We start from the raw sequence: 23,693 nt of genomic DNA on the forward strand, positions 1-23,693 counted from the left end.
GTTTCGACTTCGAAAGAAAATATATTCGAGTTTTTAACGGGGCGGAAGAATCGTCATGGATTACGCGTAAGATCGATACATTTCCTCTCTCTCTCTCTCTCTCTCTCTCTCTCCTTTATCAGGAAGATTCAGAAGTTGGTGACAAAAGTGAGACGAACTTGGAGGAAAGTTTTGTCGAGGGAACTGTAAACTTTCAGCATTGAACTTTTTACCTGGCCAGTTTGAGGAGGGGAAATAGGTAGGATTGCTGGGAGAACTTCGTTTTGCGTAAATATTAGCACAGAGTTCGGCTCGCTTCCGTATAAAACGGTTAATGGAGTGGCCGAGACTTTTCACTCCTCTTAATTCCACTTACGCTGCAGCTTTCTCGTGTTATGATTCTTTGCGTCAAAGTTTTATCTTCCGTTCGATTCGTTTCATTTTAAATTCGTCAAATTCGCATATTTGTTTCGTTTTAATTATCTAATTTTCTCTATCTTTTTCCAAACGAATAGATTCACCTTCAAAATTTCTGGGATTCGATTTATTCGCGATTCGGCGATAGAAAGCAGCTCGAAATGTACGCTGACATATCATTCAACTTCGTTCGTAATAACAAAATAGGGCACGTGTCTCCAATCTTCGAAAATCCGAAAACGAAAGAAGAAGAAGCCTCTGACTTAAAAATTTCAAAAACAGCCAAATGAACGTTCCATCTCCTTTATCGCGTGAGGCTTGCTCCAGCCGTGTACCTCGTTCGAAACTCAAACAAGCGAAGCAACGGGCCAGCGGGAAAGACACGTGTACCTGTGCACGCAACGATAATTACGTGTCAACACAGCGGTGCGACTCGCTTCACTTCCGCTCCTCCATTGGCGAGAAAGATAACGAGAATCGAGATTCAACGTGCTTGACCAAGATTCGAAAAGTCTGTAGCGATGGAAGAAGATGATTGTATTCGTATAATATTTATAGTTCTGCTGATTAGTTAATATTTCTGTGGACAATGTTAACCCTTTCGTCGAAAGATCTTCAACGGCCACCTCGCAATTCGAGTTGCTTTGACGGTGTTTGTTGAAAACAAAAATTAATGAGAAAAACAAAATATCGATGTTTTCAGAGAAAGATACTCGATGTGCAATAACCAATCGTAACGCACGATACGCGGCATCTTATGGAGAGCGACTATAGTCGTCCGTAGTAACGAAAAGAAATAACGAAAATAACGGAGCGTGGAGGAACTAATACTATTCAGTCTCGTAGCAACGATTAATAGGGATTAGAGTCTCATCTGATAAATTTTTTTTGCTCTTGCATCCTTGAAATTTTCCACAAGCGATTCCGCAATAATTATCCTCAGCTTATCCTCGCAACTTTTTTTCTCTCTCTAAAATTGCGCAACAACAATATATATTTCGAATTTCTACCTCAGAATCATCCCTATTCGTGGCGACTATAACTTTTTCCTTCGCAACTTGCCGCAGATCCGTATCAACAAACTAGAAGCGAACAGCTTCGGTGAAACTATCTCGGCGTTATTTCTCATCTTTGCCAATGGTCGGGGAACAACTGTTGAACAGCCCTGCCTGTATGTAAATGCGGCGTTATTACCTCTATCTTTACGCGGTTGCCGCTGTTTTTGAATCATCGCGTATTTTTGGAACGTCGTCGACTGAAACTATTCGTTAACACGGGGATTCGGTTTTTACGAGGGCAACGAGGTTGGTTGATCATCGTCGACAATAAACCGCGCCACGTCTCGAGATTTACGAGGGTCCGTCATACGCGACGCCTTTTCGTTTCGGTAGAGGGATTGTTTGGGAGGAGATTGATGGGGGCTAGATTTTCTAGGCTGAGCTGTAAATTAGCGCCGCGTTGCATCGCGTCGTTGGCAACATTCGATCGAGGATTCCGTTCCCTCGGCCACGATTTGTACTCGAGTCAGAGAATAGAATCCTCGTATTTTTCGCGTCAATTTATTTTTACTTATTAAATAACGCATTTTTTTTTCTCTAGCGGACAGAATTATTATTCTTCTGGAATACCTGATTTCGATGAATCGATTCAAACAATTGTATAATATAAAAGTTGTATCGATTAGTTCGAAGCAGGATTGATTAAATTACTCATTGTGCACGAATGATGAATAATCTCGAATACGGGGCGAGTAATTGGATTAGGGAAAAATCGATTCTCTTTGGAAAACATGGCCCACCATGAGTGAAATATTCAAATAAACCGAACCTTGCTCCCACCTCTCCTCTACGAATATTTACTTCCCCCGTACATCCATCATGGAACCAAAAATACATATCGGCCAAACGTCTTCCCTCTTTATTCTCGTATCACTCATCGAATTAACCTATAATCGCCGCGAACCACCATCAATCACCAAATTAAACAACTCTTCCTCTATCTCTCTCTCTCTCTCTCGAATGAACTCACCTGTACCCCCTTTTTCCTTCGCAAATTTGCACCGCGTCATTAACCTTTTAATCTCGCCAACTTTCTCCCCGTTCGATTTAAAATTACAACGATCCGCAGCAGAGGTAAGGTAAACTGCAACAATCTTCAACGTACCTTTGTGTATCCTCTTTCTACGGTTGTTGAGAGAGGGAGAGAGAGAGAGAAAGGAAACATGGCAGAGCATAGCGCAACACAGGCAACTATCGTGAGGTAGTCGGATCAATATTCCGTCCGGTCCATCCTCTGACCCATATCTCTCTTTCTCTCTTACTTACCTGTTCCTCTACCTAGCTATCTTCCTCCTGCTTTTTCCTCTCTCTCCCTCTCTCTCGCTCGCTCGCTCGCCTTTGACCGGATTCTCTCTGCCTTCACCTTTTTGGAGCTTCGTTTGTCAGCAGGGGTTGCTTCATTTTTGACGCGGAGTATTTTTTTTCTTTTTTTTTTTTTTTTTTTTTTTGGAAATAATTCGAGCTTTGCGTATGCGCGTTCTGTGTGCGAAAGTTGTTTGCGATTGTTGAATTGGCGAATAAGTTGGACGAAGTATTTTTTGGCATTCTTTGATTTTCGATGGGTTAGCTCGAATTGTGGCATTGTATAGATATTTTTATTTCCCGAGCACGTGATGCGCGTTTTCTTTTGATTACCGAAGTGAATTTTTGGAATCGTATGTGCTTGTTTTGCAACTCTGTTTATTATTGTATGCTTGAGCACCGGGTGGATTGTATGTATTTCTAGTCGCGCTAGCGTAGCCCTAGCCTTAGCGCCAAAGTTAGCACGAAAAGACACTATGATCCCTACCTACACGCGATATTATTTTAAATATATACATTGCATAGATTGTAACTTTCTCTCAACGTAATTAATTATGATTCTCCCCGGTAATTCTCCCTCCCTCCTTCCGAAAAATAAATACTTCGGGAAGTTTCATTAATTCTCTTATTCAAATATTTATCCCGTTGCTGTTTAACATCAAAGCGAAACGCAAATAGCAAAATGTTATTAATAATTAATCCAAAAATACGGGGGAGAAATTTGCTCGTTTGTAATTACTTTCTCCACGATTGAATTTTACGAATTTATCAGTCGGAGGAAAGATTTCCATCGAATAAAAATTTATTCGAGAAAAACTTTCGCAAAATTCTTGATCCTTCACAATTGATCGAATCATAATCTCAATTAAGATCAGATAATTCATCTTTTTTCCTCTCCCTCCTCAAAAATATATTTTTTCTTCTCACCGAGAAGAATTCGACTGTGTAATAAAATGTTCATTCGAAAAATGTGAAAGGAAAAAACATTATATACACACACACACACACATACACACACAGCATTCTTCTCAGAAAACTATCGTAAAAATTTCGCCTTGAAATTACCGTATCCCCGTTAACAAGCTTGAAACACGAGCGCGTTTTAATCGCGGCCATATTTTTCCACCCCCGCGGAAACCGGTTCTAAGGGTAAGAAACCCGCGTTTCCCTTCCTCGCTCCATATCGCGCTATGATGTTTCAGCGAACAACTCGGGCTCTTAACGCGCGCTGCTTTTTTTTTTCTTTTTTTTCTTTTTTTTTTTTTATTTTCCTTTCTGACCTATTTTCCACGCGCCCCCCTCCCCTTCCCTCCCTCCCTCTCTCCCTTTCCCTTCCATCCCTTCCGTTTCCACCGTTGTCTTCCCCCCTTTTGTCCACCGTTTTTCTTACGTTTCTCCCTCGCGACTGTGCCGCCTCCCCCTCCGAGTTCATTCATTCATGTCCATCCAGTCTGACTCGTTACTTTTCATCCCCTGACCTACATATCCTCCTCCTCCTCCTCCTCGTCGTCTTTTATTTACGTATTCCTTTTCGACCCGGGTATCGCTGTCCGCTCGATAAATGTATAAATCGTTCCGTCCTCTTTTGTCCTCATCCTCACGTTTCTCAGTTTCACCTCCTTCGTGGGAGGGGGTGGTTAAGGAAGGAGGATGCACCGTTTCGATTATCGCCCTCGTCTTCGAAAGGAGATTATCGTGAGAGGCGATAGGTGGTCGATATTTTTATCTTTGTTTCCTCGCGCATAAATTTGTGAAAGTGGAATGTTAATCGGAAAATTTGACTCGAAAATTGGCCCAAAACTTTACTTAAGTTTGAGTAACAATGTCGAGAAGGTAGGAAATTTTTCAAAGGGGGATAAAAATAATGGACAACGAATCTTTAATATTTTTATCTCAATAATTAAAAATATACGTTTGGAAATGTTTTCTCAAGAGATACGCAATATCGATCTACGTTTAATTAAAACGGATCATATACACGAGTGTGTTTATATATATACAACACGGTGAAAGTCTGAATCGACAAGGGGACGTTATTCGAGGAGAAACATTGGAACGGTTCGGTCGTCCAGCCGACAGGTTGCTTAATTATTAATATTGGCTGCAATTTCATCCGGCTTAAGATCGACAAGTAGGTCGCGGGACTGGTTTTGGCGCTCTTTGTTATTTATCGTGCGACACGATCGAGCACGCACGCCCCGACAACTCTTCGAGAAAATGTCAACGGGGAGAGTGGTAGTATCGCGATTGAAATTCGTTTCTTCGGCCTCGATACATCGTGCACGCGTGCCGCTACAGGGTGTCTTCCTTCGTTCTAAAATATCTGGGGAAGGAAAATATTCTCTGTTGATGAGATGCATCATCGTGCCAATGATTTTTCCGTGCGAGGCTTTAATCGTTTCTTAATCACGAATATAATTTTCTTTTTTTTTTTTTTTTAAATAGAAACTTGTTGTCGTTTCAAAAAAAAGTTCAGGAGAGGTTTTTATTGCCGCTTGAAGCTTTGTAGATTGCGTGAAAATGAACGAAAGCATCATGAAAACTCCTCCCAATCTTTTATACGATGTAAATTTTACTTAAAACTTACGAGTATCTCCTAAATTATCGATTATTCTTCGACATAAATAGGCTAATACTTTTTTTTTGTATAGGATATAAAAGCTGCATCGATAAAGTGATTAAAAATATAATATTAAATTGATACGATCGATCGCAAAAAGAGGAAATCCGATAATAAAATCGTAGTCAATTATTCCATCATCTTAATGATTCTAATTAAATAATTAAAAACGTATCTTTTCCTCTCGAATGAAGCTTAATATCTCATTTTATTTGGATAAAACGGACACCTTGTATCAAGTGTATCTTTCGAAGTATGAATGCACGTGTGGGACCTTCTCATTATCGTGGGACTCGCGAATGATAAACGCAATCGACTCGAGTGACAATTTTTTTTTTTTCTTTCTCTTTTGCTTTTCTTCTTTTTCTTTTTTTTCCCCCTTTCTCTTCTCCGCCGCTGACGAGGCCGCGCGAATGAAGCGTGTACACTGTTCCCGATCACGGTGTTTGCTTCTCGCGTGTATAATTCTCGCATCGTCGGAAAGAAGTTTTTGCTCCAACGAGCCTGCTCCTCTTTTCACGAAGGATCTTGTTTCCTTCGTGCATCGGTTTCTTCATTCGCGCTTTGACGCGTGAAATTATCTTTGAGAAGTTGCTCGTGTCTTTTCATATACTCGACGAATTTTCTCTTTTTTTCCCCTTTAAACTCTCCTTAATTTTTTTCGAGATTAATAATTCGCGAGGGGAGAGGGAAATTAGTCGAATTAACTGCGCGATACAAATTCGTGGAACATGGAATTCGTAAATTTTTTCTCGAACGAGAGCAGGCAATAGATCGAGGAGAAAATTCTAAGAATTATACATATGTAAATATTATTTCGAAATGTTTGGAAGCAGGGGCAAAAAAGAAGGCGTGTTGGAAAAGGCCTTGGGAGCCGTTAGAAGCAAAGCGTAACGTCGATTCAACGATACTACGAGTTCTAATCAAGTATCGACGAAATATAGGGACGGGAGGGCGACGAGCATCGCGATTCGTTGATTTCAATCTGCGAAAGGTTGTCCGCCGTAATTGGTAGATTTCTCGTTTCCGTTTCGCTTGTTGCGAACGCGGCACAACGGGTGACAAAGCTTGCGCCGCGATACACGATCGATGATTAACCTTCTTTTCATCTGAAATTTCTCTATTCGACGATGGAACGGTAGAAATCTTCGAAAGAAAGGAAAGGGGAAAAAATCATATAAATACACGTTTTTATTTAATTGATGAAAGAAACGATATTGAAGCAAAAATTTGGTAAAAATAAATCGTCGAATGATCGATCGAGGTGAGGTAATCGTAAGTAAATGTGTAATAGTATGTTAGTGAGAAACAATAATGATAAATAATAAATATTATTGCATATTGAGAAAGCAATTATTTTCATCGAGAATCGAACGACAAATAACAATAGCGGATAAATAAATAATTTATTTCGCGATGTGACAAATAAATCATTTAATTGTGAATATATTAATTCACTCTTTACACACTTTATTAAAATAACGTTATAACTGTTGTTACTGCTTGATTATGGAATTTAATAACGCGTCCACTCTTTTGTTGGGTAAAATTTTTTCAACCCACTTCTCGTGATCTCATCAAGATCTTATTGTGCAATATCGTGTTATATCGCGAGATAATTGATACATGCAATTTAAATGCGCATTATTTCCGAGAGATTTAATTTTAATTCGAATTATAAACATAAATATACCCTGTTACATGGAAGGATTATCAAATTATTCAAAATATGTTACACAATATTTGAACGTTCTACATCTCACACACGATTGTATTATCAATTTTAATGATATTTTTACAAAATAGATATATATCTCGAATAATTTCGAATGTTTAAGAAAAAAGTAATTCAAATTTTCGGTGTAAGGAAAAAAAGAAAACGTTCGTCCTGCTGATGATATATAAATTAGATAAAAAAAAAAAAAAAAAAAATAATTATAAACACACGAAATCTTCCGTCCCCAATCGAGTCGTCGTATATTCGTCGCTCTGAGCTGAAAGTTTAAACGAAATCCTCCAATCGCTTTCGAAGAAAGTGAACACCGATTGGTTCGATCTTGAATCGAATCCTTCGATTGGCAGTAAAAGCGGGAGGGGGAGGAATCGAATCGACGATTGAAATATCGCGCGTTTTCGAACGCCATGTTGGAAACGAGGCGAGCGTGGCTGGCATCGACTTCCGCTCAGAGCGCACCGGATCCAGCATAAGGTGAACACGTGTCGTCGTGATAATAGCGGTAGACACGCTCTGTCGAACGCCATGCCACCGGACGAAGGCACGAATATCTTCACCGTGATCAAGGCCGTGATAAGTGATCCGTTATTTAAACAGATAGCCTCACGGATAATCAACAAGGTAAATTAATAAATTAGATCTTTGAAGAAAGAAAAGAACGGAAAGCAAGTTTTTCAAATGTTGTTATCCTATTCGGTGGAATTGTTTTAACGTGTCGTTTCGAAAGTTTTGAAAATTCGTCGAGTTCTTTTCCTAAGGGATCAGAGGTTCTTTCAGATAAAGGATATTGTAGAGGAGAAGGAGCAAAATGCAACGAGGCCGCCGTTTAACACAGCCGTCCAACCATCCACTCGCTTTCGAAGATCGAAGTTTTATTAAATGGAACACGTGTAATAAAAATTGTCAAGAATTATGGTCGAAGGAGAAATTATCGTTAATCGCGTTATATATATATATATGCCACACGACTCTTTGAATATTATATCGTAGGTAAGAAACTTTATCAAAATTGTTATATATCGCGAAGCATCACGCGTCATTGTACACTCTAACATCGTAGAAATTGTTGTCTTCCTTTCTTTCAAAATTTAATTAATTTCTTATTTCCTTTCTCTCCTTCGAACACGCGAAAAAAAAAGAAAAAAAAGAAAAAGAAAATAGAATCGAATAATTCGTTTTCGATCCGGTTAAATCGCGCCACTTCGAAATCCCGTTCGAATCCTCGAATTAATTCGTGGAAATTTTCGATCGGGTCGAAAATTTGATCGCGGGCTGGGCTCGAGAAAGGTCGTAAAGCGCGGTGTTCAGCCGATTAAAAACTTTTATGCCCGCGCAACATGACGCGGCGACTTGTTTTTGTCAGCCGGGCCTATTTATACGCGCCTTTTGGCACCCGACGCGAGAAACTTCGTCACGAAGATCCCGTTTCCGTTTCGCCCCCCTTCTTCTCTCTCCCTCTCTCGCGCCTCCAACGTCTCCGCCTCTTTCTTCCGTTTTCCTAGACCCCCCTCTCTAGACCCTCGTTTCAATCGACACGATTTAATAAATATTTCAAATTCAAATTCGATCGAGGATTCTCTCGAGCGTTTCGTTGAGTTTTTGTGAATTTTCGAGGGAACGATCGGATCGATAATTAAGCGATTTTGCGTGGACGAGACGAGATTGGACGAAGATGGATTAATAAACGGTGATATGACTTCGCATGGTCGCAAGATGGAAAGGATTGATGGAGCGGACCAGATGGCCGACTCGGTATCGCGTTTCCCTGGATTCTGTCTGCTGGATTACGCGAGTTTTGCCATCTCGGTTTTCGGGGCTCGCTCTGTTTATAGTTATGCACGCTTGTTTGGATCTCGGCGTCCATGTGAAACGAAGTGAAAACCGAGGTTTACGGGAATTTTGTAACCAACTTTTTCGATATTTACTTTGCAAAAATCGTTGTTTCTTCCTTTCGCGAAAAGAATTTGTTGAGAAGCGATCGGCTCGATAATATGGGAATAATCTGCGCGCAAAATTAAATTTCCACGAACGTGGAATAAACGAGTGGAATAAATAATATTTGCTACGGACTTTTTGCATATTTAAATAATTTTGCATAATACGTTGCAGTTATAGAGAAGACAAGAAAATCTCGTAAAATTATGCGTAGAAATAATTTCGTTTATACGAATCTGTTCCTTCTTTTTTTTCTGTACTTCTTTTTTAACGTTGCACGCGCACGAGGGGAGAGGACCAGGTGTATTTTATATTCCATTAGATTTGCGCGAGAATTCGATGTTTTAGCGAAAATAATAATTGAACGGTCGGATCGATTTCAAAGCAATCGCGACAAATGTTACGTTTCCGTGGTTTTTCAACGACTCGGTATAATCATTTTAACAGGAATTCTATTTTGCCTGTTATATTCGAAAACAAGTTTTTCTGTGACTTTTATTGTGTACATTCGTATCGATCGAACGGAACGAAAGCCTCGAGCAACAACGTTGACGCGACACGTTTTGGAATTCGTTTCGTTCAAACGAAAGTTTACACTTTTGGAAAAATGATGTATTATTGAATATCAGGCATGAAATTAGATCGTTATTCGAGTGAATTACTTATATCGTATCTTTCGAATTCCGTTCCATGAATGATTGTTTTGAAATTAAAGAAAAACAATCAAAGTAATTTCCATTTTATTTTGTTTCACTTATTTTAAAATTTATGGAAAGTGTAGATACAGGATGTTAGAGTGTACCAATGATGAGAATTTATATATAATCGTAAGATGAGAAGTAATAAATAAATAAATAAAATTATTCTTCGCCAGAATAAATCAGAGGATCGAAGATTTTGGAGCACAGGCATGTTTCAAGAGCTGCGGTCCGCCAAACTGATATAAAATAATAAAAGAAAAAAAAAAAAAAAATTAAAGAAATCGCGAAAATTTTGTTCTTTCACGAGAAAATTATATATTATATTGATATTGATAAATTATAATATAAATTATAATTATGTAAATTATAAGTTATATTAATCGTAGAATCTTATATGAGAATTATATAATTTTCTCGTAGAAACAACGTAATCCAAACTGCGAAAAGAATACGCGAATTAAAAATTGAACATCGAGTCAATTTTACTAATTTTTGCAATTCCATTTTTGTTTATATAACAATAACAAATTTCTAGTAACAATAATATCTATTTTTACTCGTATAACATTGTATAAACATTGTATAAACAATTGCTGTAAATTATTGTAATCCATTTTTTATATACTATATAATTAATACAAAATAAGCTTGAAATGTGCGCATAATTTATCTACGAAAATACATTTTAACGTATAAATCTTAATGTTTCTTTTCGATCGAGTCTTTTCCTGCATTTTTTTTTTCTTTTCTTCTTCTTCTTTTTCGCTTTTTACAGAGAATCGCCTAATATCAAAATAAAACAACGTCGAAACTTCTCAAATCTTATTTCAAAGTTTAATCAAAGTTGTGGAAAGTTGGCTGAATCTAAAAACTGAAGATTCATCGCTTATTTTCAAGCTCATTTAAAGAAAAAAACATCAACGATTGATGACGTTTTCCATGTCCAAGCTCATCTCTGCAAACTTTCTTATCACCCTCGATAAGAAACCCCTTTTGTTCGAGTTGTCGCTGCGAAAGAAACGAATCGATCGATCGAGAAATTTAAATTCAATATCGCCTCGAAACACGCCCAAACTCTCCGCACAACTTGAAAATTCCTCCCCAGTCGAATCCCAGTGGAAGAAATTACGTCTATGAAATAACTTTTGTCTGGAAATATGTTTGAATCGCGCAAGAAACCGGTTGTTCCGTGCCGGAAATACCTTTTCAAAGAGATGAAACAATTCTCGAAAAAGTTTCGATTCCTGAGATGCGATCGTTTTCGAAAACAATAAGAGAGAATATCGTCTCGAAATGCGTTTCGAAATGCAGATTCCGATTAATCCTTAAGCATTGTAAAGTAAAATTGAAACTTATGCGATTGTGTAAAAGATATCTCAAAGATAGATGTTCTTGCTTTGTATATTAATTAATAAGAGAAGGTCGATTAAACAATCGCAGATAAAATATCGAAAAGAATTCTTTGTAATTATTCTATTTATACGTTTTTTTTTTTTTAATTATAAGATTCCGTAATTAATGTAATAATAGTTGATAATTTCCTGATATAATATTCTTGATAAAAAGAAGATAAAGTTGAAGACTTTATTTCCATTGCGGATAAAAGTGTGTAAAGTATTTATAAAGAATAGTATTATATAAAAAATATAAATTGTGAATAAAAATAAAACCAATAAGAATAAATATGAAAAGTAGAATGGGATGTGATACGAGAAGATGATAATGCAAAAAAATTAAGTCTCACGGATATTCTACGATAGTTATAGGTTAAATGCAGGAACATTTGGCTGGATTTATATATATCTTTGCATCTCATCAAATTTTTTGGCCAAAACGGATGGCCAAATCTCTCGAGAGTACGCTGTACTATACCATTCCAATCTGAGAAGTTTCTTCTTTCTTCATCGAGATTACGAAGACTAGAGAGAAAAATAAAAATAAAAAGTTGGTCAGTTTTAAAGGATGATTTCCATGTTTGACCGAATTTTCTTCGGATGGAAAAGATATTCTCTGCATAAATTCTTTTTTTCAAAATATACGAAATAATCCTCTTTTTCTTCTTTTTTTTTTTTCTCGAAAATTTGGTTCAAAAGCACGAATATAAAAATAAGCGATTGTAAAAAATCATTGCAATTTCTGTTCTATAAACATTTTAAAAATAATTCCTCCCCCCTCCCCCCTCCCCCCTCCCCGATTCTTTACAAAAGATTGTATCATCGATTTTTAACAATGTAGATACAACAAATAATCACGAAATAAAATAGAAACAGATATACAATTCAATTACAAATAAATGAACCACGAGCAGGAGAACCAATCAATTATCACCGAATCGTCCAATTACAATTCAACTACGTCCATCTACACCAATTAACAACAGCGTACGATGAACGAACGCGAGACGCAACACCACGGATCGATCGATCGCCACGCTTCTTCTCGCACTCGACTCGTGTACGTGGCAGTGCATCAAACGATAAACATAAATCATTCCACCGATCCTCCATCGCCATCGAAATCCGTATCGAAACACGTACACGAAATCGTGCGAATGTCGTGCGAGCAAAAATCGACGAGGAAGAGTGCCGAGATGGAGGAGAAGGAACGAGGGGAGGCGAGGGACAAGTGTCGAAAATCGTGGAGAACGTTGGATCCTATGGTCGTCGATCGAAACGATAACCTGTACACGGCTGTCCGCCAGAGCTTGCACAAGGTGGACCGCGTCTCGACGAGGAACAGTTTTTTGAAGAGCAACCAGGAAACGAGGAACAGGAGTGGAGTGTCGCAGGAGTCGAGCATCGGACGATTCTCCACCATAAAAGCGTTCTTCGATAAGAACGAGTGCCAGGAGGGGAAAGGGACGAGGTCCAGGTGTAAGATCACCGTGATGGGCAGATTGATGAGGAAGCTGGAATCGTGGAAACGGGAACAGTTTCCTGACCAACTGACTTCGATGGGTTATTCTTCATTTTATTTGTTCTTATTGTTTTGTGGTTAGTTGTCCATGTTCGATCGTTAGGTTAGGTTTTATTATTGCGTCTCGATATATTGTTACTCTGTAGAAGTAGAATGATTGACTTTGATTGGATATGATTTTAATGTGGTTGTGTCGTAGTTTGATTTTAATGGTGATCGATGTATTTAATTTGTTCCGCATGGAAGAGGTTAACGTTGTGAGAGAAGATGTGGATTTTGAGGTTAGATTCTCGTATCGTTGCTGAATGAAGTAACTTTGATAAATATGATTTTATTTTGGAGTTTTGATCGATTAATCTGTCCAGTTTGCTGTATAACGTGATGCTGTTCGTGATTGGGAAGAAGAATATAAATTTTGTGGTCAAGTTTCTGTATCGTAATTAAGATATCCAATATTTTTCGAAAAAAATTTGACAATCGATTTGTCATTTATCTAAAAAGAAAAAAATATATCTTCGCTTCACAGAATCTACGAAAAACGATATCAACGGCAACTTGGTGTCGAACTAGGAGGAAAGCTAGAAGAGGATTTCGAAAATACTACGTAATTTTTGCGCTTGAAAGAGGAGAGGACCATCGAAGAGGAAACAAACTGCTCAAGAATTTAATAGACACGGGACGCGAGCAAAATTGTATTCTAATTCCATTTTTCTTCTTTTTTTTTTTTTTTTTCTTTTTCTCCCCCGTTATCCTGCTCGAGAAACGAGATTTAACGAGATGTAAACACTGTAAAATCGTGATAAGCACGAGATCCTTTTCTCTTTGGTAGCACGGGAAAAAGTAATCGGTCGAGAGGTGTAAAGTGAGTGTATCGTTGCTCGAGCACTAGTCAGAAATTATATTCCGTCTCTTTCTTAAAGTTAAAATGTTCTCACCTGCCATTTTCGACCTTCGTTCTGAGAGATCTAAAGTTTTATCATTTTCTTTCCCCTTTCTTCTCCAATTCAGATTCTCGTTCCTTAGAAGATTTTAATTTTACTTAAGAAATACAAAGGATGAAATGAAACTTCAAATTATTTCGATGCACTTGGAAAAATGGTAGATATTTTAATCAAAGAGGGGGAGGACAGTATTTATACGCGTCACGCATCTGATTCGCGTGATTTATCAGATTCTTGGCGTTCTTTCTTAAGTTAAACTGTCGTATTTAGAATTCGAATGAAATTCGTCGATCTGAAGTTTTAACTTTTTCTTTTTCTTTTTTTACAGATTGGAATGTTTTTCGAATCTTTGGAAAATCTTTTTAATTTTACTTGGAAAGATGTACGAACTTCAGATTTACTTCGATGATAAAATTGAAAAATCGAAAAACGATAGACAGGAGGACAGTTTAATTAGAAAGAAGAATATTTATAATGTCTTTCCTAGTAAAATAAAATCGTAAAAATATCGTATCTAGAATTGTGAAATTTGAAGTTTCATCATTCTTTTCAGATAAATGAATTGTTTCTTAAAAGATCTGTGCAAAGTTTGTACAAGCTTTTCTAATTTTGTTCGAGAGGGAAGGGACGAAGGATGAAACTTCGAACGTTGCGCAACATACATCGAGATTAAAACGAATAATATATTGGGTAGGATATTTTTAGTTATGGAATTTACAAAATTGTTCTTCGATTCGCGACTAATTCCGTTAATGAAGTTAACGATGCACAAACGAGAAGTATATAAGTTAATAAAATAGATTTTTCTCAGAAAGATTCTTTGCCAACGTGTGAGATGTTGCGCTATGAAAAATAATGATTTGTTTGACAATGAATTTTGATAATTTTTTTTTTTTTAATAAACTATTTACGACGTTTCTACACGAACTCCTGTTTTTTTTTTTTTTTTTTCATTCATTGGTGAACAGGATTGATCGAATTTTCGATCAAGTTTGATATTGTACTTTTGAATGGATAATAATTATATTTATTTGTAAAAAAAACAATTATACTCTAATAAAAATAAAATATTATATTTACTCCACTCTTTATTAAAAAAAAAAAAAAAAATTGCTATACTTTCATACAACTATGAAAACTTATTCCGACCGATATTAGAGATTCTTTCCAAGAAACGAGCAATCGTAATTATCCAAGAAACATAGGCGACGCGTACGATCAACTTGTTATATCGTTTAATAGAAATAAAATACTTTCCAACCAATGAGAACGAAACAAGTATCAACGTCCAATCGCAAAGCAGCGACGACAGAACAACGAATTCCGATTGGACGGTCGAAACACCGATTCACACCGAGCCCAACTGCCGTCCAAGTTCGGTTGGAAACATCGATTTTAACGCATCGTCAACCGTTACTTTTCCCAAAACTAACTTTCATCGCAAAAGTAATTCTCTCTCTTCGCTGTTGGTCGCTGTTGTACGTCGCTTCTTCTGTGCACGACTCTCTGTGTATCGCTCTGTGTACGACCTCGACAAGGAAAACCGTGTTTTCGTTCTCGAACGTGCGCGTCAAGAATTGATTCGACACGCCCCTCTCGTCATCGTTCCATCGAACAAATCCAAGGCGTGTTTCGCGGATTTCCACGACAGCTGAAGAAAAAAAAGAAAGTAAAAGGAAATCTCTGGAGGAAGAGGAATCATGTCCGAGGGTCAGTGCGAATCGCAGCAACCCAGCGTCGTTCCAGACTCTCTGGAGCATGGCTCGAGCTCGGATCGAGAGAACAATCCCAACTCCCTGACCCCGTCGAGCGACGTGGACCTAAGCCCGAGCATAGAGGAGCTGATAGAGAGGATCAAGATCCTGGCACTGGAGACGCCCAGGTCGCTCAACAGCAAGCTGCCAAGAGCACCCTTCCCCACTCCGGCCAAGGCGTCCCCGGACAGCAGAACGATCGTGGATAACTCCTCGTCCTCCTCGTTCACCGAGGACGGCCAAGAGTCAACGATTGGATTGAAGAGGTTGAAGAAAGCCATAGAGAGGCGTCTCGGCGGGAAACGTTTCGCCAGCCCAGGCAGAAGTTCCCGCGGCTCCAAGCACGCCGCGGACGCGGTGGACAACAAGCTGTTGGCGGTGATGCTCGCCACGGAGCATCAACGTCGCCAGAGGATGGAGTGGGATCTGGAGGTGGAGAGATCCTCCGACCAGGCGATCCTCGACGACCAGCTCCCTCCCTTCGACCACCACCAATTCGATTCCACCGGCTCGGCCTTCAGCCCGAGGACACGAAGCGTGGTCTCTGACGCGTCCGTCCACGTGACGAAGGGCTCGTCCTGCTCGGAGATCGACACCTCGTCCGAGTTGGAAAAGTTTCAGCACGAGGGGGACGTGGCCTTGTCCCTTGAGTACAGTTTGCGCGAGGTGTCCGAGGTGTTCTCCGTTTTCGTCAAGTGCAACAAGTGGATGTTGAGGAGCCGGGTCGACGCGAGCCCGGTTGAGAAAGCGTTGGACAAGCGGGACTTGGTCGGGGCGGATATTTTCAGGCAGGCCATCGACATCAGTTTCGGGGAGGTGGTGACGCGGGAGCAGAAGCAGTGGATCTACGACAGTTACATGCGCACCATCGACACGAGCCAGGGCCAGTTGGAGGAGGTGGCGTGCGACGATTCCCCGATCCTGCTCGAGGGGAGTGCGAGCAAAGAGGACGATGATAAGCAACGGGACGAGGAGGAGGGGATGGAAAGTGCAACGAACGAGGAGGAAAAGATGGCGGAGAAGGATGAGGTAATGCGCTGCGCGTGTTTTCGTGCTCGGTTGTCTTTGTTGAAGTTCGACAAGCGGGAGGAATCGAAGGAGGAGGAAGAGGAGGAGAGGGTCGACGAGACGAGGGGGAGAGAAGGGGAGAAGGAAGATCTGGACGAGATTTTTGGCGGCGGGGAGAGAAGGTTGGCGAAGAAGGAGGAGATCAAGTCGAGGGGGAGACGGAAGTGGCGTAGCTTGAGCGAGTACGAGAACGAGTCGTCCTCGACGCCGATAAACGAGGAATCCGGGAAGAGGAGGACTTTCTCCGAGTCGGACGTTTTGAACGCCAGCCTGTTCATCAGCGACGACTTTCTCTCCGAGGATTATATCAGGAAATTGGAGAGATCCGTGTCGCTGGTCAACGAGATCTCGAGCAACGTGTCCGAGGATCTGGCTAAGAGCGATACATCGGCCAAATTTCCAAAGGAGGAGGAGGAGGAGGAGGAGGAGGAGGAGGTAGAAGAAGAAGCCGAGGAAGCTTCGTTCAACTCGGATGATCTGGCCAAATGTTCGAGAAGAAAGTCGTCGAGATCCACGTCGTCGGCAGATTCCGTGGGGAGGAGAAGCGATATTTCCGAGAAAACGAGGAAATTCCAATTGAATTTGAGGGAAATGGAGGCGGAGGACGAGCAGGAGAGTTTGCCCGACTCGACCAAGTGCACCATGGACTCGAACAGCGTCCACTCCGACAATCTGTCCCTGGACCTCGACGATGTTTACGACACGTTTCAAAGATCCGAAAGGATTCTGGCCTCTTGCTTGGCCGATACGGAGAACAGGAGGGATAGGAGGAACGAAATCGGCGAGTTCGGCTCCCTCTCCGACAGCGTTTACTTCACCCCCCCTGCCGATGATCAAGCGTCGTCCGAGGACAAGCCGCCCGCCGAGCTTCCCCACGTTTCCACGGATTCGTCGTCCGTGTCGAAGGAAACGTCGCGCGTCAAGGAGTGCGAGGACGATGACGTTTTCGAGGACGTAGGCACGATGAAACCTTGCGAAAGACGGAACAGTTTCCACTCCTTTCTCAACAGGATATTGTTCAAGCAGACGAGATACGGGACGATGAAAGGATCGCCGAACGAGGATGAGAACAAGAATACGCTGAAGCAAAATATCGTGGACGGTGAAAGAATTTCGAAGACGAGGTGTGGCGGGAGGAGGACAGTGGCGGAGAGATGTAGGCCAGGTAATTGTCTCTCAGGATGAATCACGTTTTCAACGACCTCGTCACGTTGATTATCCACAAACTGGATATACAATATACGGAAGAATATTTTGTTTCTTTTCAAACTGGAGTTGAATTTTTCGCAAATTTTTACCATCGTCCGATCCGTGGAATTTCTCGATGCTTACGTACGAACAATTATAGAGTTAGAAATTGTCGATATTGATAATCCCTGACTCGTACTAATAGTTGAAGGAAGAATCTCTTCATATAATGGAAAGTTTGTCGAAAACTTTCGAATATCTGTTGTACATTCCTCGACGTATCGGAAGAGGTTCGTAGAACATTTATATTAAACGGTCTCGAGAGACAAGGAGAGTCCAACTTTGGAACCCCTTTTTTCGTAACTTTAAACGACTCTATCGTAATCTTCGTCGAAAGAAAGAAAAAAAAAAGGAAAAATTATATTTCAAATATTGGTCGAAAACTTTCTTCGAATATCTCTTTGTAAAATTGCCGATCGTCGCGTCGCGATGCTCGTAAAAAGGGGTGAACGAGTAACGGGCGTCGATTTATCTCCGCCGGTTGAAAACGCAGCGATCGGTATCGATGGAAAAGCGGGATTACAATGTGCCACCGATGGTTTGTCTTCCCCCTTTGAAACCGACAAACCGGCAATTTATAATGGGCGACGATAAGGCAACCGAGACTATAAATCATCACCGAAGGAAGAGAGGCCGCGAACGAAATGTATGCGTAGCATTAATTGGAAAAGATAACAGCGGTGATCGTTCTTGATTACATTGGCGCTTACGATGGCGCTTACGATCAATATTTATCAATAGTTAATTATCGCAAGCGAGAAACGCACAACGCGAGCACAGAAAGATACGATATACGACGTAGATCGAATCTCTCGTTGATTTTAGGCTGTTAATTTACGCGCGTAATCTCTTCGAGGGAAGAGGGAGAGGGGAGGATCTCTCTAATAAAAGCCGAGAAATAATCTTTATTGGCGGCAGTTATTTTTGGGAAAATGTGTGTTATATTTATCGAAAACTGCTTTTCGGGAGGAAACAAAAAATTATTAAATGATTTTTATGAAATTTCGTAAATTCATTTTTCGTTTCAGCAATACTTATTCGGTTGCAGGGTTTTAAGTTTGGATAAATAAATAAGTTTTTTTTTTTTTTTCTAATTTCAAATTCTTTATTGATTCCAAACTTTCGAGCTGTTTTCCCGGAAATTGCGTTACGATAAAGCATGCATAATTTCTGAAACGGAGCTATCTTCGATGATGTGAAACGTGACTTCGTCCCTCGATCTCGAGATACGGAATTTACGGACGTGTTCCTTTTTTTTTTTTTTTCACGGATCTGGAAAATTGATGTTCAATAATCAATTTTTTTTTTTTTTTTTTCAAGAAGAAAAATATTCTAAAATACGTGTTGCGTACAAATAGAGGATTACTTGAAAATATTGATGGGAAATTTATACGTTATTTCTAATATTTCTATAATATAATCAAACAAAACTTGTCCTCTCCCTTTCCATGATACGTAATTGCATAAAAATACAAATCTTCAAGATTTTTCATAAACGATCAATGGAAGCATTCGTTGTTGGAACAATTATTATCACTTATCGTTGTTGTTGATTGTTCACAGATGTGCTCTTTCCGCCGTCGCACAAACTTACAGTGGCCGAGGTGTTCGACCCGCGGACAGACCGGCCGCGGCCGGAAGTCCTCAAGCAACACTTTATCCTCGAAGGTAGGATCGACGAGGCGGCGGCTCTTCGCATAGTCACCGATGGAGCCGCCCTCCTCCGCTCCGAGAAGACTATGATCGATATCGAAGCTCCAGTCACCGGTGAGTTTTATCTTTCGCAAACATTTTATTCGCTTGCTTGCGAATAAATTCGATTTGTAAAAAGGAAAAAACCTATCGATCGAATTTATATTCGCCAAAAAAAAAAGAAAAAGAATTTTGAAGAGCCTCGCCAAGAATCGAGGAAAGGCTCGCATTATGTCGCGACACGTTAGAGGGGAACGTGAAAGGCACTTGACACAGTTGCACGTGGTAATAGAGAGGAACGTGTGCGTTTACGCGACATGTATCGACGCTCCGTGTGTGTGTGTGGAAAGAATGAAACTTGGTGGATGCACGATTGAACGATTCGTTTCGTTTGATCCAATAAAGATGGATCGATCTTGATCGCGTGGTGTTAAACTTAAGGCTAGAAAATCGAGGCTTGCTCGCGATGTCCATTTTTTCTTTTCTTTGTTTTTTTTTCTTCTTATTGTTATTATTTCTTCTTCCTGATTTGACTCGATGGAATTTCTATAGATATATAATCTTCAAATATCATTTCAGTCGAAGAAGGGTGTTTCAATGATTGTTTTCAGTTCCATTTTTTACTCGAAATATGAACGCGAGGTATAATTTCGATTTATATTTTTTTTCAGAGATTCATTTCTTTTTGTCGCACATTCGAACGCGAAGTATAATTTTTATCAAAGTTTCCTGGATACGATTACGTATTTAACAACTTTTTATCCCCTTTTTAACTCCAAAGTGGAAAACCTTAAAATCTTCCGTTCCGGCTATTAAAAATTCACCGTAAACAAGAAACAAAGTTGGTAAAGAAATGAATAATCCAAGGGAAAGAGAAATATTCCAGGTAATGAAGTTGGAATTTTCAGAAAAACTGATGAACCTAGATTTCTTTTTTCTTTTTTTCTCCCTCTTTCCTTCTTCCTGGTATACATCTCTTCTTTGACCAAAGGTATATACGGCGCTAATTAGTTCCATTTTGCCGTGACCTATTAGTTTTCCGCGTAGTTAAAAAAAAAAAAAAAAAAAAAAAGCATAATCCTCCAACACCTTGCTTTTCATCCAGTTTTTCCTGCCTTTCATTCTTACGACTTCCTTTTCAACCTTCTTTGTATCCCCCCCCTCCTCCTCTTTGATCTCGACTCTCCTTCCTCTCCACTCACTTTGCCTTCAGCTTTTTCTCGAAAACTTCGTTCCCCGCCTTCTGAACCCGTTTTCTTTTGTAATTTCTCCCCTTTCTCTTTTTCCCCCACTCCCAAGTCATTCCCTTCCGTTTTCCTCCAAAGTCAGTCCGCGCCGCTCTTTTTCACCCGATTTCTACTCTCTACACCTCTCGCTTCCTCGTTTCTTCGTTTCTTGGTCGAGAACATTGGCAAAACCCATCCACTTCAAGAAACTCGTATTCTTCCTTCAAGCTTCCCTCTCCTCCCGGATAATGATGGATTAATCGTTGAAGGTGAAGAAAGAAATGTGGATCGAAGAGGAGTCGTCGGATCGTTTCTTCCCGAGTTTAATTTCTCTCTCGAGTAAATTGTACGTTACAATTTTTTAAGACACGCGAATAAATACATCGTTGTTTCCTCTCTCTGATGGATTCATCTGTTCGGTTCACAAAGGGATCAGAAATTTTCTCGATAACGCGTGATTCTTACCGACTTCCAGATTTTTTGCCAAATAATTTGATATAAACAATTTAACAACACGAACTGGAAGAAAATATAATTTTTAAACCAATTAGCCTCTCAACAAGATTACCAGCGACCCTAATTCAACTTCATACCCGCATTTAAACAAGATATCAAACCTCGATCCACTTTCCAACAGCCTATTTTCATCATCCCCGCTTCGCATCTTTCCGCAGCTCGTTCTTTCGTTCCAACCGTTCTTTCTTTTCCCACCCGCTTAAATTCTCGGTTCTTGGCGTTCAACGATCCCGAACAATGGCGCACGCGTCCCTCCTCTTCTTCTTCGCGTCGAACGAAACGAAAGCAACAGCCTCCCCCTCCCCCTCCTCCCCCTCCTCCTCGCCATCCCCCTGGCGAATCCTCAATTACGCGCATCAATTAGTTCCATCACGGTCGTCTTCACGGTGTCCGCCGATTGTTCTCCACCCACAATGCAGAGCACAATAACTCGGATCGATTCGATTCTGTCCTTCGTATCACCCCCTCCTCCACATCCTCGAAAGGGGGGTAGTTATTACCTTTCCAGGCTGACTTCTATATTGCTCGTGATTAACCATTGCTTCCTGATAAATTTATGGAAACGGTGTTCAACGGTGTGTTGAAAATGTAATTCGGCCAATCGCTTGTTATTAATTGGGTCGTTTGTTCTGGAAAATGACAGTAAGTGAATTTATATATATATATATATATGTACATTTCTACTTATAGAATTTGGATCTCTCGAAATGTTTTGCTTTCGAATTCAATTGATTCGAAATTATCGATAAAAAAGAATAATTGTGTTTCTTGTTTCGTCGAAGAAGTCGATTAAATATTCACGCGAAGGTACTATGGATCTGGAAGAGTGGAGGCAAGAAATAAGAAATTTCCTTCTTCCCCCCTCCCGGTTCATCATCGCGGATCACCGCGTTTCAAGCGGTACGAGAGCCAACGTTACTTCCTTTCCAGTAATTCTTCCCAGTTGAAAGCTGTTTTCCAAAGCTGAAAACGTCAAATTAAATGTTTTGGAAGACGGCGAATCTCCGCAACTGTTGGAGAGGAGAGCTCGTGGAAGTGACGTTAAATAAACTCGGTCGAGGAGAGGGGCTGCTCTATCCGTGGCCTTTGTCGTCTCTCTCTCTCTCTCCCTCCATCGATCGAGAACCATTTTCGAGCGGTGGCTTCGACACGAAATATCCCCGTGAAAATCGATCCGTGCTATATATCTTTGGGATTGTTGACAATCCCAAAGACTCGACTCGACTTAGTTGCCATCCCAATTGTAGGGGAGGAAAGAATATATACCGAAATTATTTTCCATTATTAAGCCAAGTTTATTGATAATTTTACCAATTTATTTTCCGTACGAAATTCATTCATTTTTGCGCGAGAGCAGATCGTTTTGGAAAAGTAATTTGAAAAGTGAAGTTCAAAAAAAACACATTGAGGCGGAAATATAATAATATAACAATCTTGCGATCGTGCTATCATCGAGAGACCAATTTTGAAAAGCATCCTACATGTGTCGTTGATCAATTTGACGTGATATTTATATCTGTACTCGAAACAATTGAATCCAAAAATTGTATTATTGGATTTCGAGGATCCACGTCGAAAAAAAAAAAATGAAAAATGAATATAATTTTTATGTTTCCAATCGCGAAACAGGCGCACAAATATCCCGGTATAACTCGACAACACGTCATAATTTCGTAACGAATTCAACCTCGGAATTTATCTCGATCGGATCCATTTTGCGATTCAACCTTGAACATGTGAACCTCGTTTTAAGGGAATTTGCATAAACCGTGTGCAATATCAATCAACTTCAACGAGGCTGTGTTATATGCAAGTGTAATAGGGATACCAGGTCAGTTTGGTTAACGTGTTACTCGTCATCCGACAATGACATCCAACTCTGTGTTCTTTTTTTTTTTTTTTTTTTTTTTATTGAAAAAAAAAATTCGGCCAACGTGTGTATACTTTCAATCCTTTCCATTCGAAAAACAAAATCATTTATAAAATCGGTTTTTGGCTAAACGAATAAAATGTTTAAAATTCAACAAATTTAACGGACGTATAACAAATGTATTTTTTTTTTTTTTCGTTGCACGAAATTTTTATTATAGACAAGAATTTTGTATAGAAAACTTTATATTTTTCAGAAAATTTTGCGTTATTGTCCGGGAACACGAACACGAAAATTGAAATTTGTATCTTCGTGACGGGCATTGTTCATTAATTCTCGATTATCTTCGTTTTAACTAACATTTGTTCATTTACTAGTTTCCTTTCTTTCTCGATTATCTTCTAAAATTAATAAGTGCCTTCATCAAAATTATAACATATAGTTTCTGGTTCAGATCATAGTCGCACTTCAATCGTTCAATCCATTGATAATTCTGATATTAATGTGATAATCAAAATTCGAATACCCTTTTGACTCCTTTACGCAAGTATTATCGAAATATGAAAAGTGCATTTTCTTCCAAAAACGTAAGCCAGCTCGACGAGCGTTCCAATTAAAAAAAGGAACGTCATTATTCATCTCGAACGATTCCTCCTCCTCCTCCTCGAGAGAGAGAGAGAGAGAGAGAGAGAAAATACTCTCGAAGCTCGCCTCA

General features: G+C 39.7%; 2 protein-coding genes and 1 long non-coding RNA gene across 4 annotated transcripts in view; all 3 read left to right on the forward strand.

Annotated features, from left to right (window-relative positions):
• LOC100870848 (serine/threonine-protein phosphatase 2B catalytic subunit 2) overlaps positions 1–23,693 on the forward strand; it is a 161,424-nt gene that overhangs the window by 47,200 nt on the left and 90,531 nt on the right. The window contains exons 1-2 of one of the 2 annotated variants that reach the window (XM_031919092.2): positions 15,226–17,591; positions 19,238–19,441. In XM_031919092.2, coding sequence (XP_031774952.2) covers positions 15,305–17,591; positions 19,238–19,441 — 2,491 coding nt within the window. In that variant the 5' untranslated portion in view covers positions 15,226–15,304. Of the gene's footprint in view, positions 1–15,225; positions 17,592–19,237; positions 19,442–23,693 lie in introns of those variants that run through there. The other variant, XM_012493640.3, reaches the window with a different exon arrangement.
• On the forward strand, positions 7,524–10,450 carry LOC116415185 (uncharacterized). The gene is made up of 3 exons (XR_004225766.2): positions 7,524–7,732; positions 7,889–8,101; positions 9,921–10,450. It is a non-coding gene; the product is annotated as an uncharacterized LOC116415185 (long non-coding RNA).
• Positions 12,132–13,233, forward strand: LOC105737225 (uncharacterized). Its single transcript, XM_012494460.3, has 2 exons — positions 12,132–12,704; positions 13,190–13,233. Exons 1-2 carry the CDS (start codon positions 12,134–12,136, stop codon positions 13,231–13,233), a joined length of 615 nt encoding a protein of 204 aa, XP_012349914.2. The 5' UTR covers positions 12,132–12,133.

The sequence above is a fragment of the Apis florea genome, unplaced genomic scaffold (genome assembly GCF_048593485.1).
Source record: "Apis florea isolate Af1SG1 unplaced genomic scaffold, ASM4859348v1 contig_2291_pilon, whole genome shotgun sequence".
Classification (NCBI taxonomy): domain Eukaryota; kingdom Metazoa; phylum Arthropoda; class Insecta; order Hymenoptera; family Apidae; genus Apis; species Apis florea.

Coding starts and splice junctions, on each gene's coding strand:
- LOC105737225 (XM_012494460.3), top strand. CDS start 12,134: ATGAACGAACGCGAGACGCAACACCACGGATCGATCGATCGCCACGCT. Junction 12,705..13,189: donor TGACCAACTGACTTCGATGG/GTTATTCTTCAT, acceptor TTCGCTTCACAG/AATCTACGAAAAACGATATC.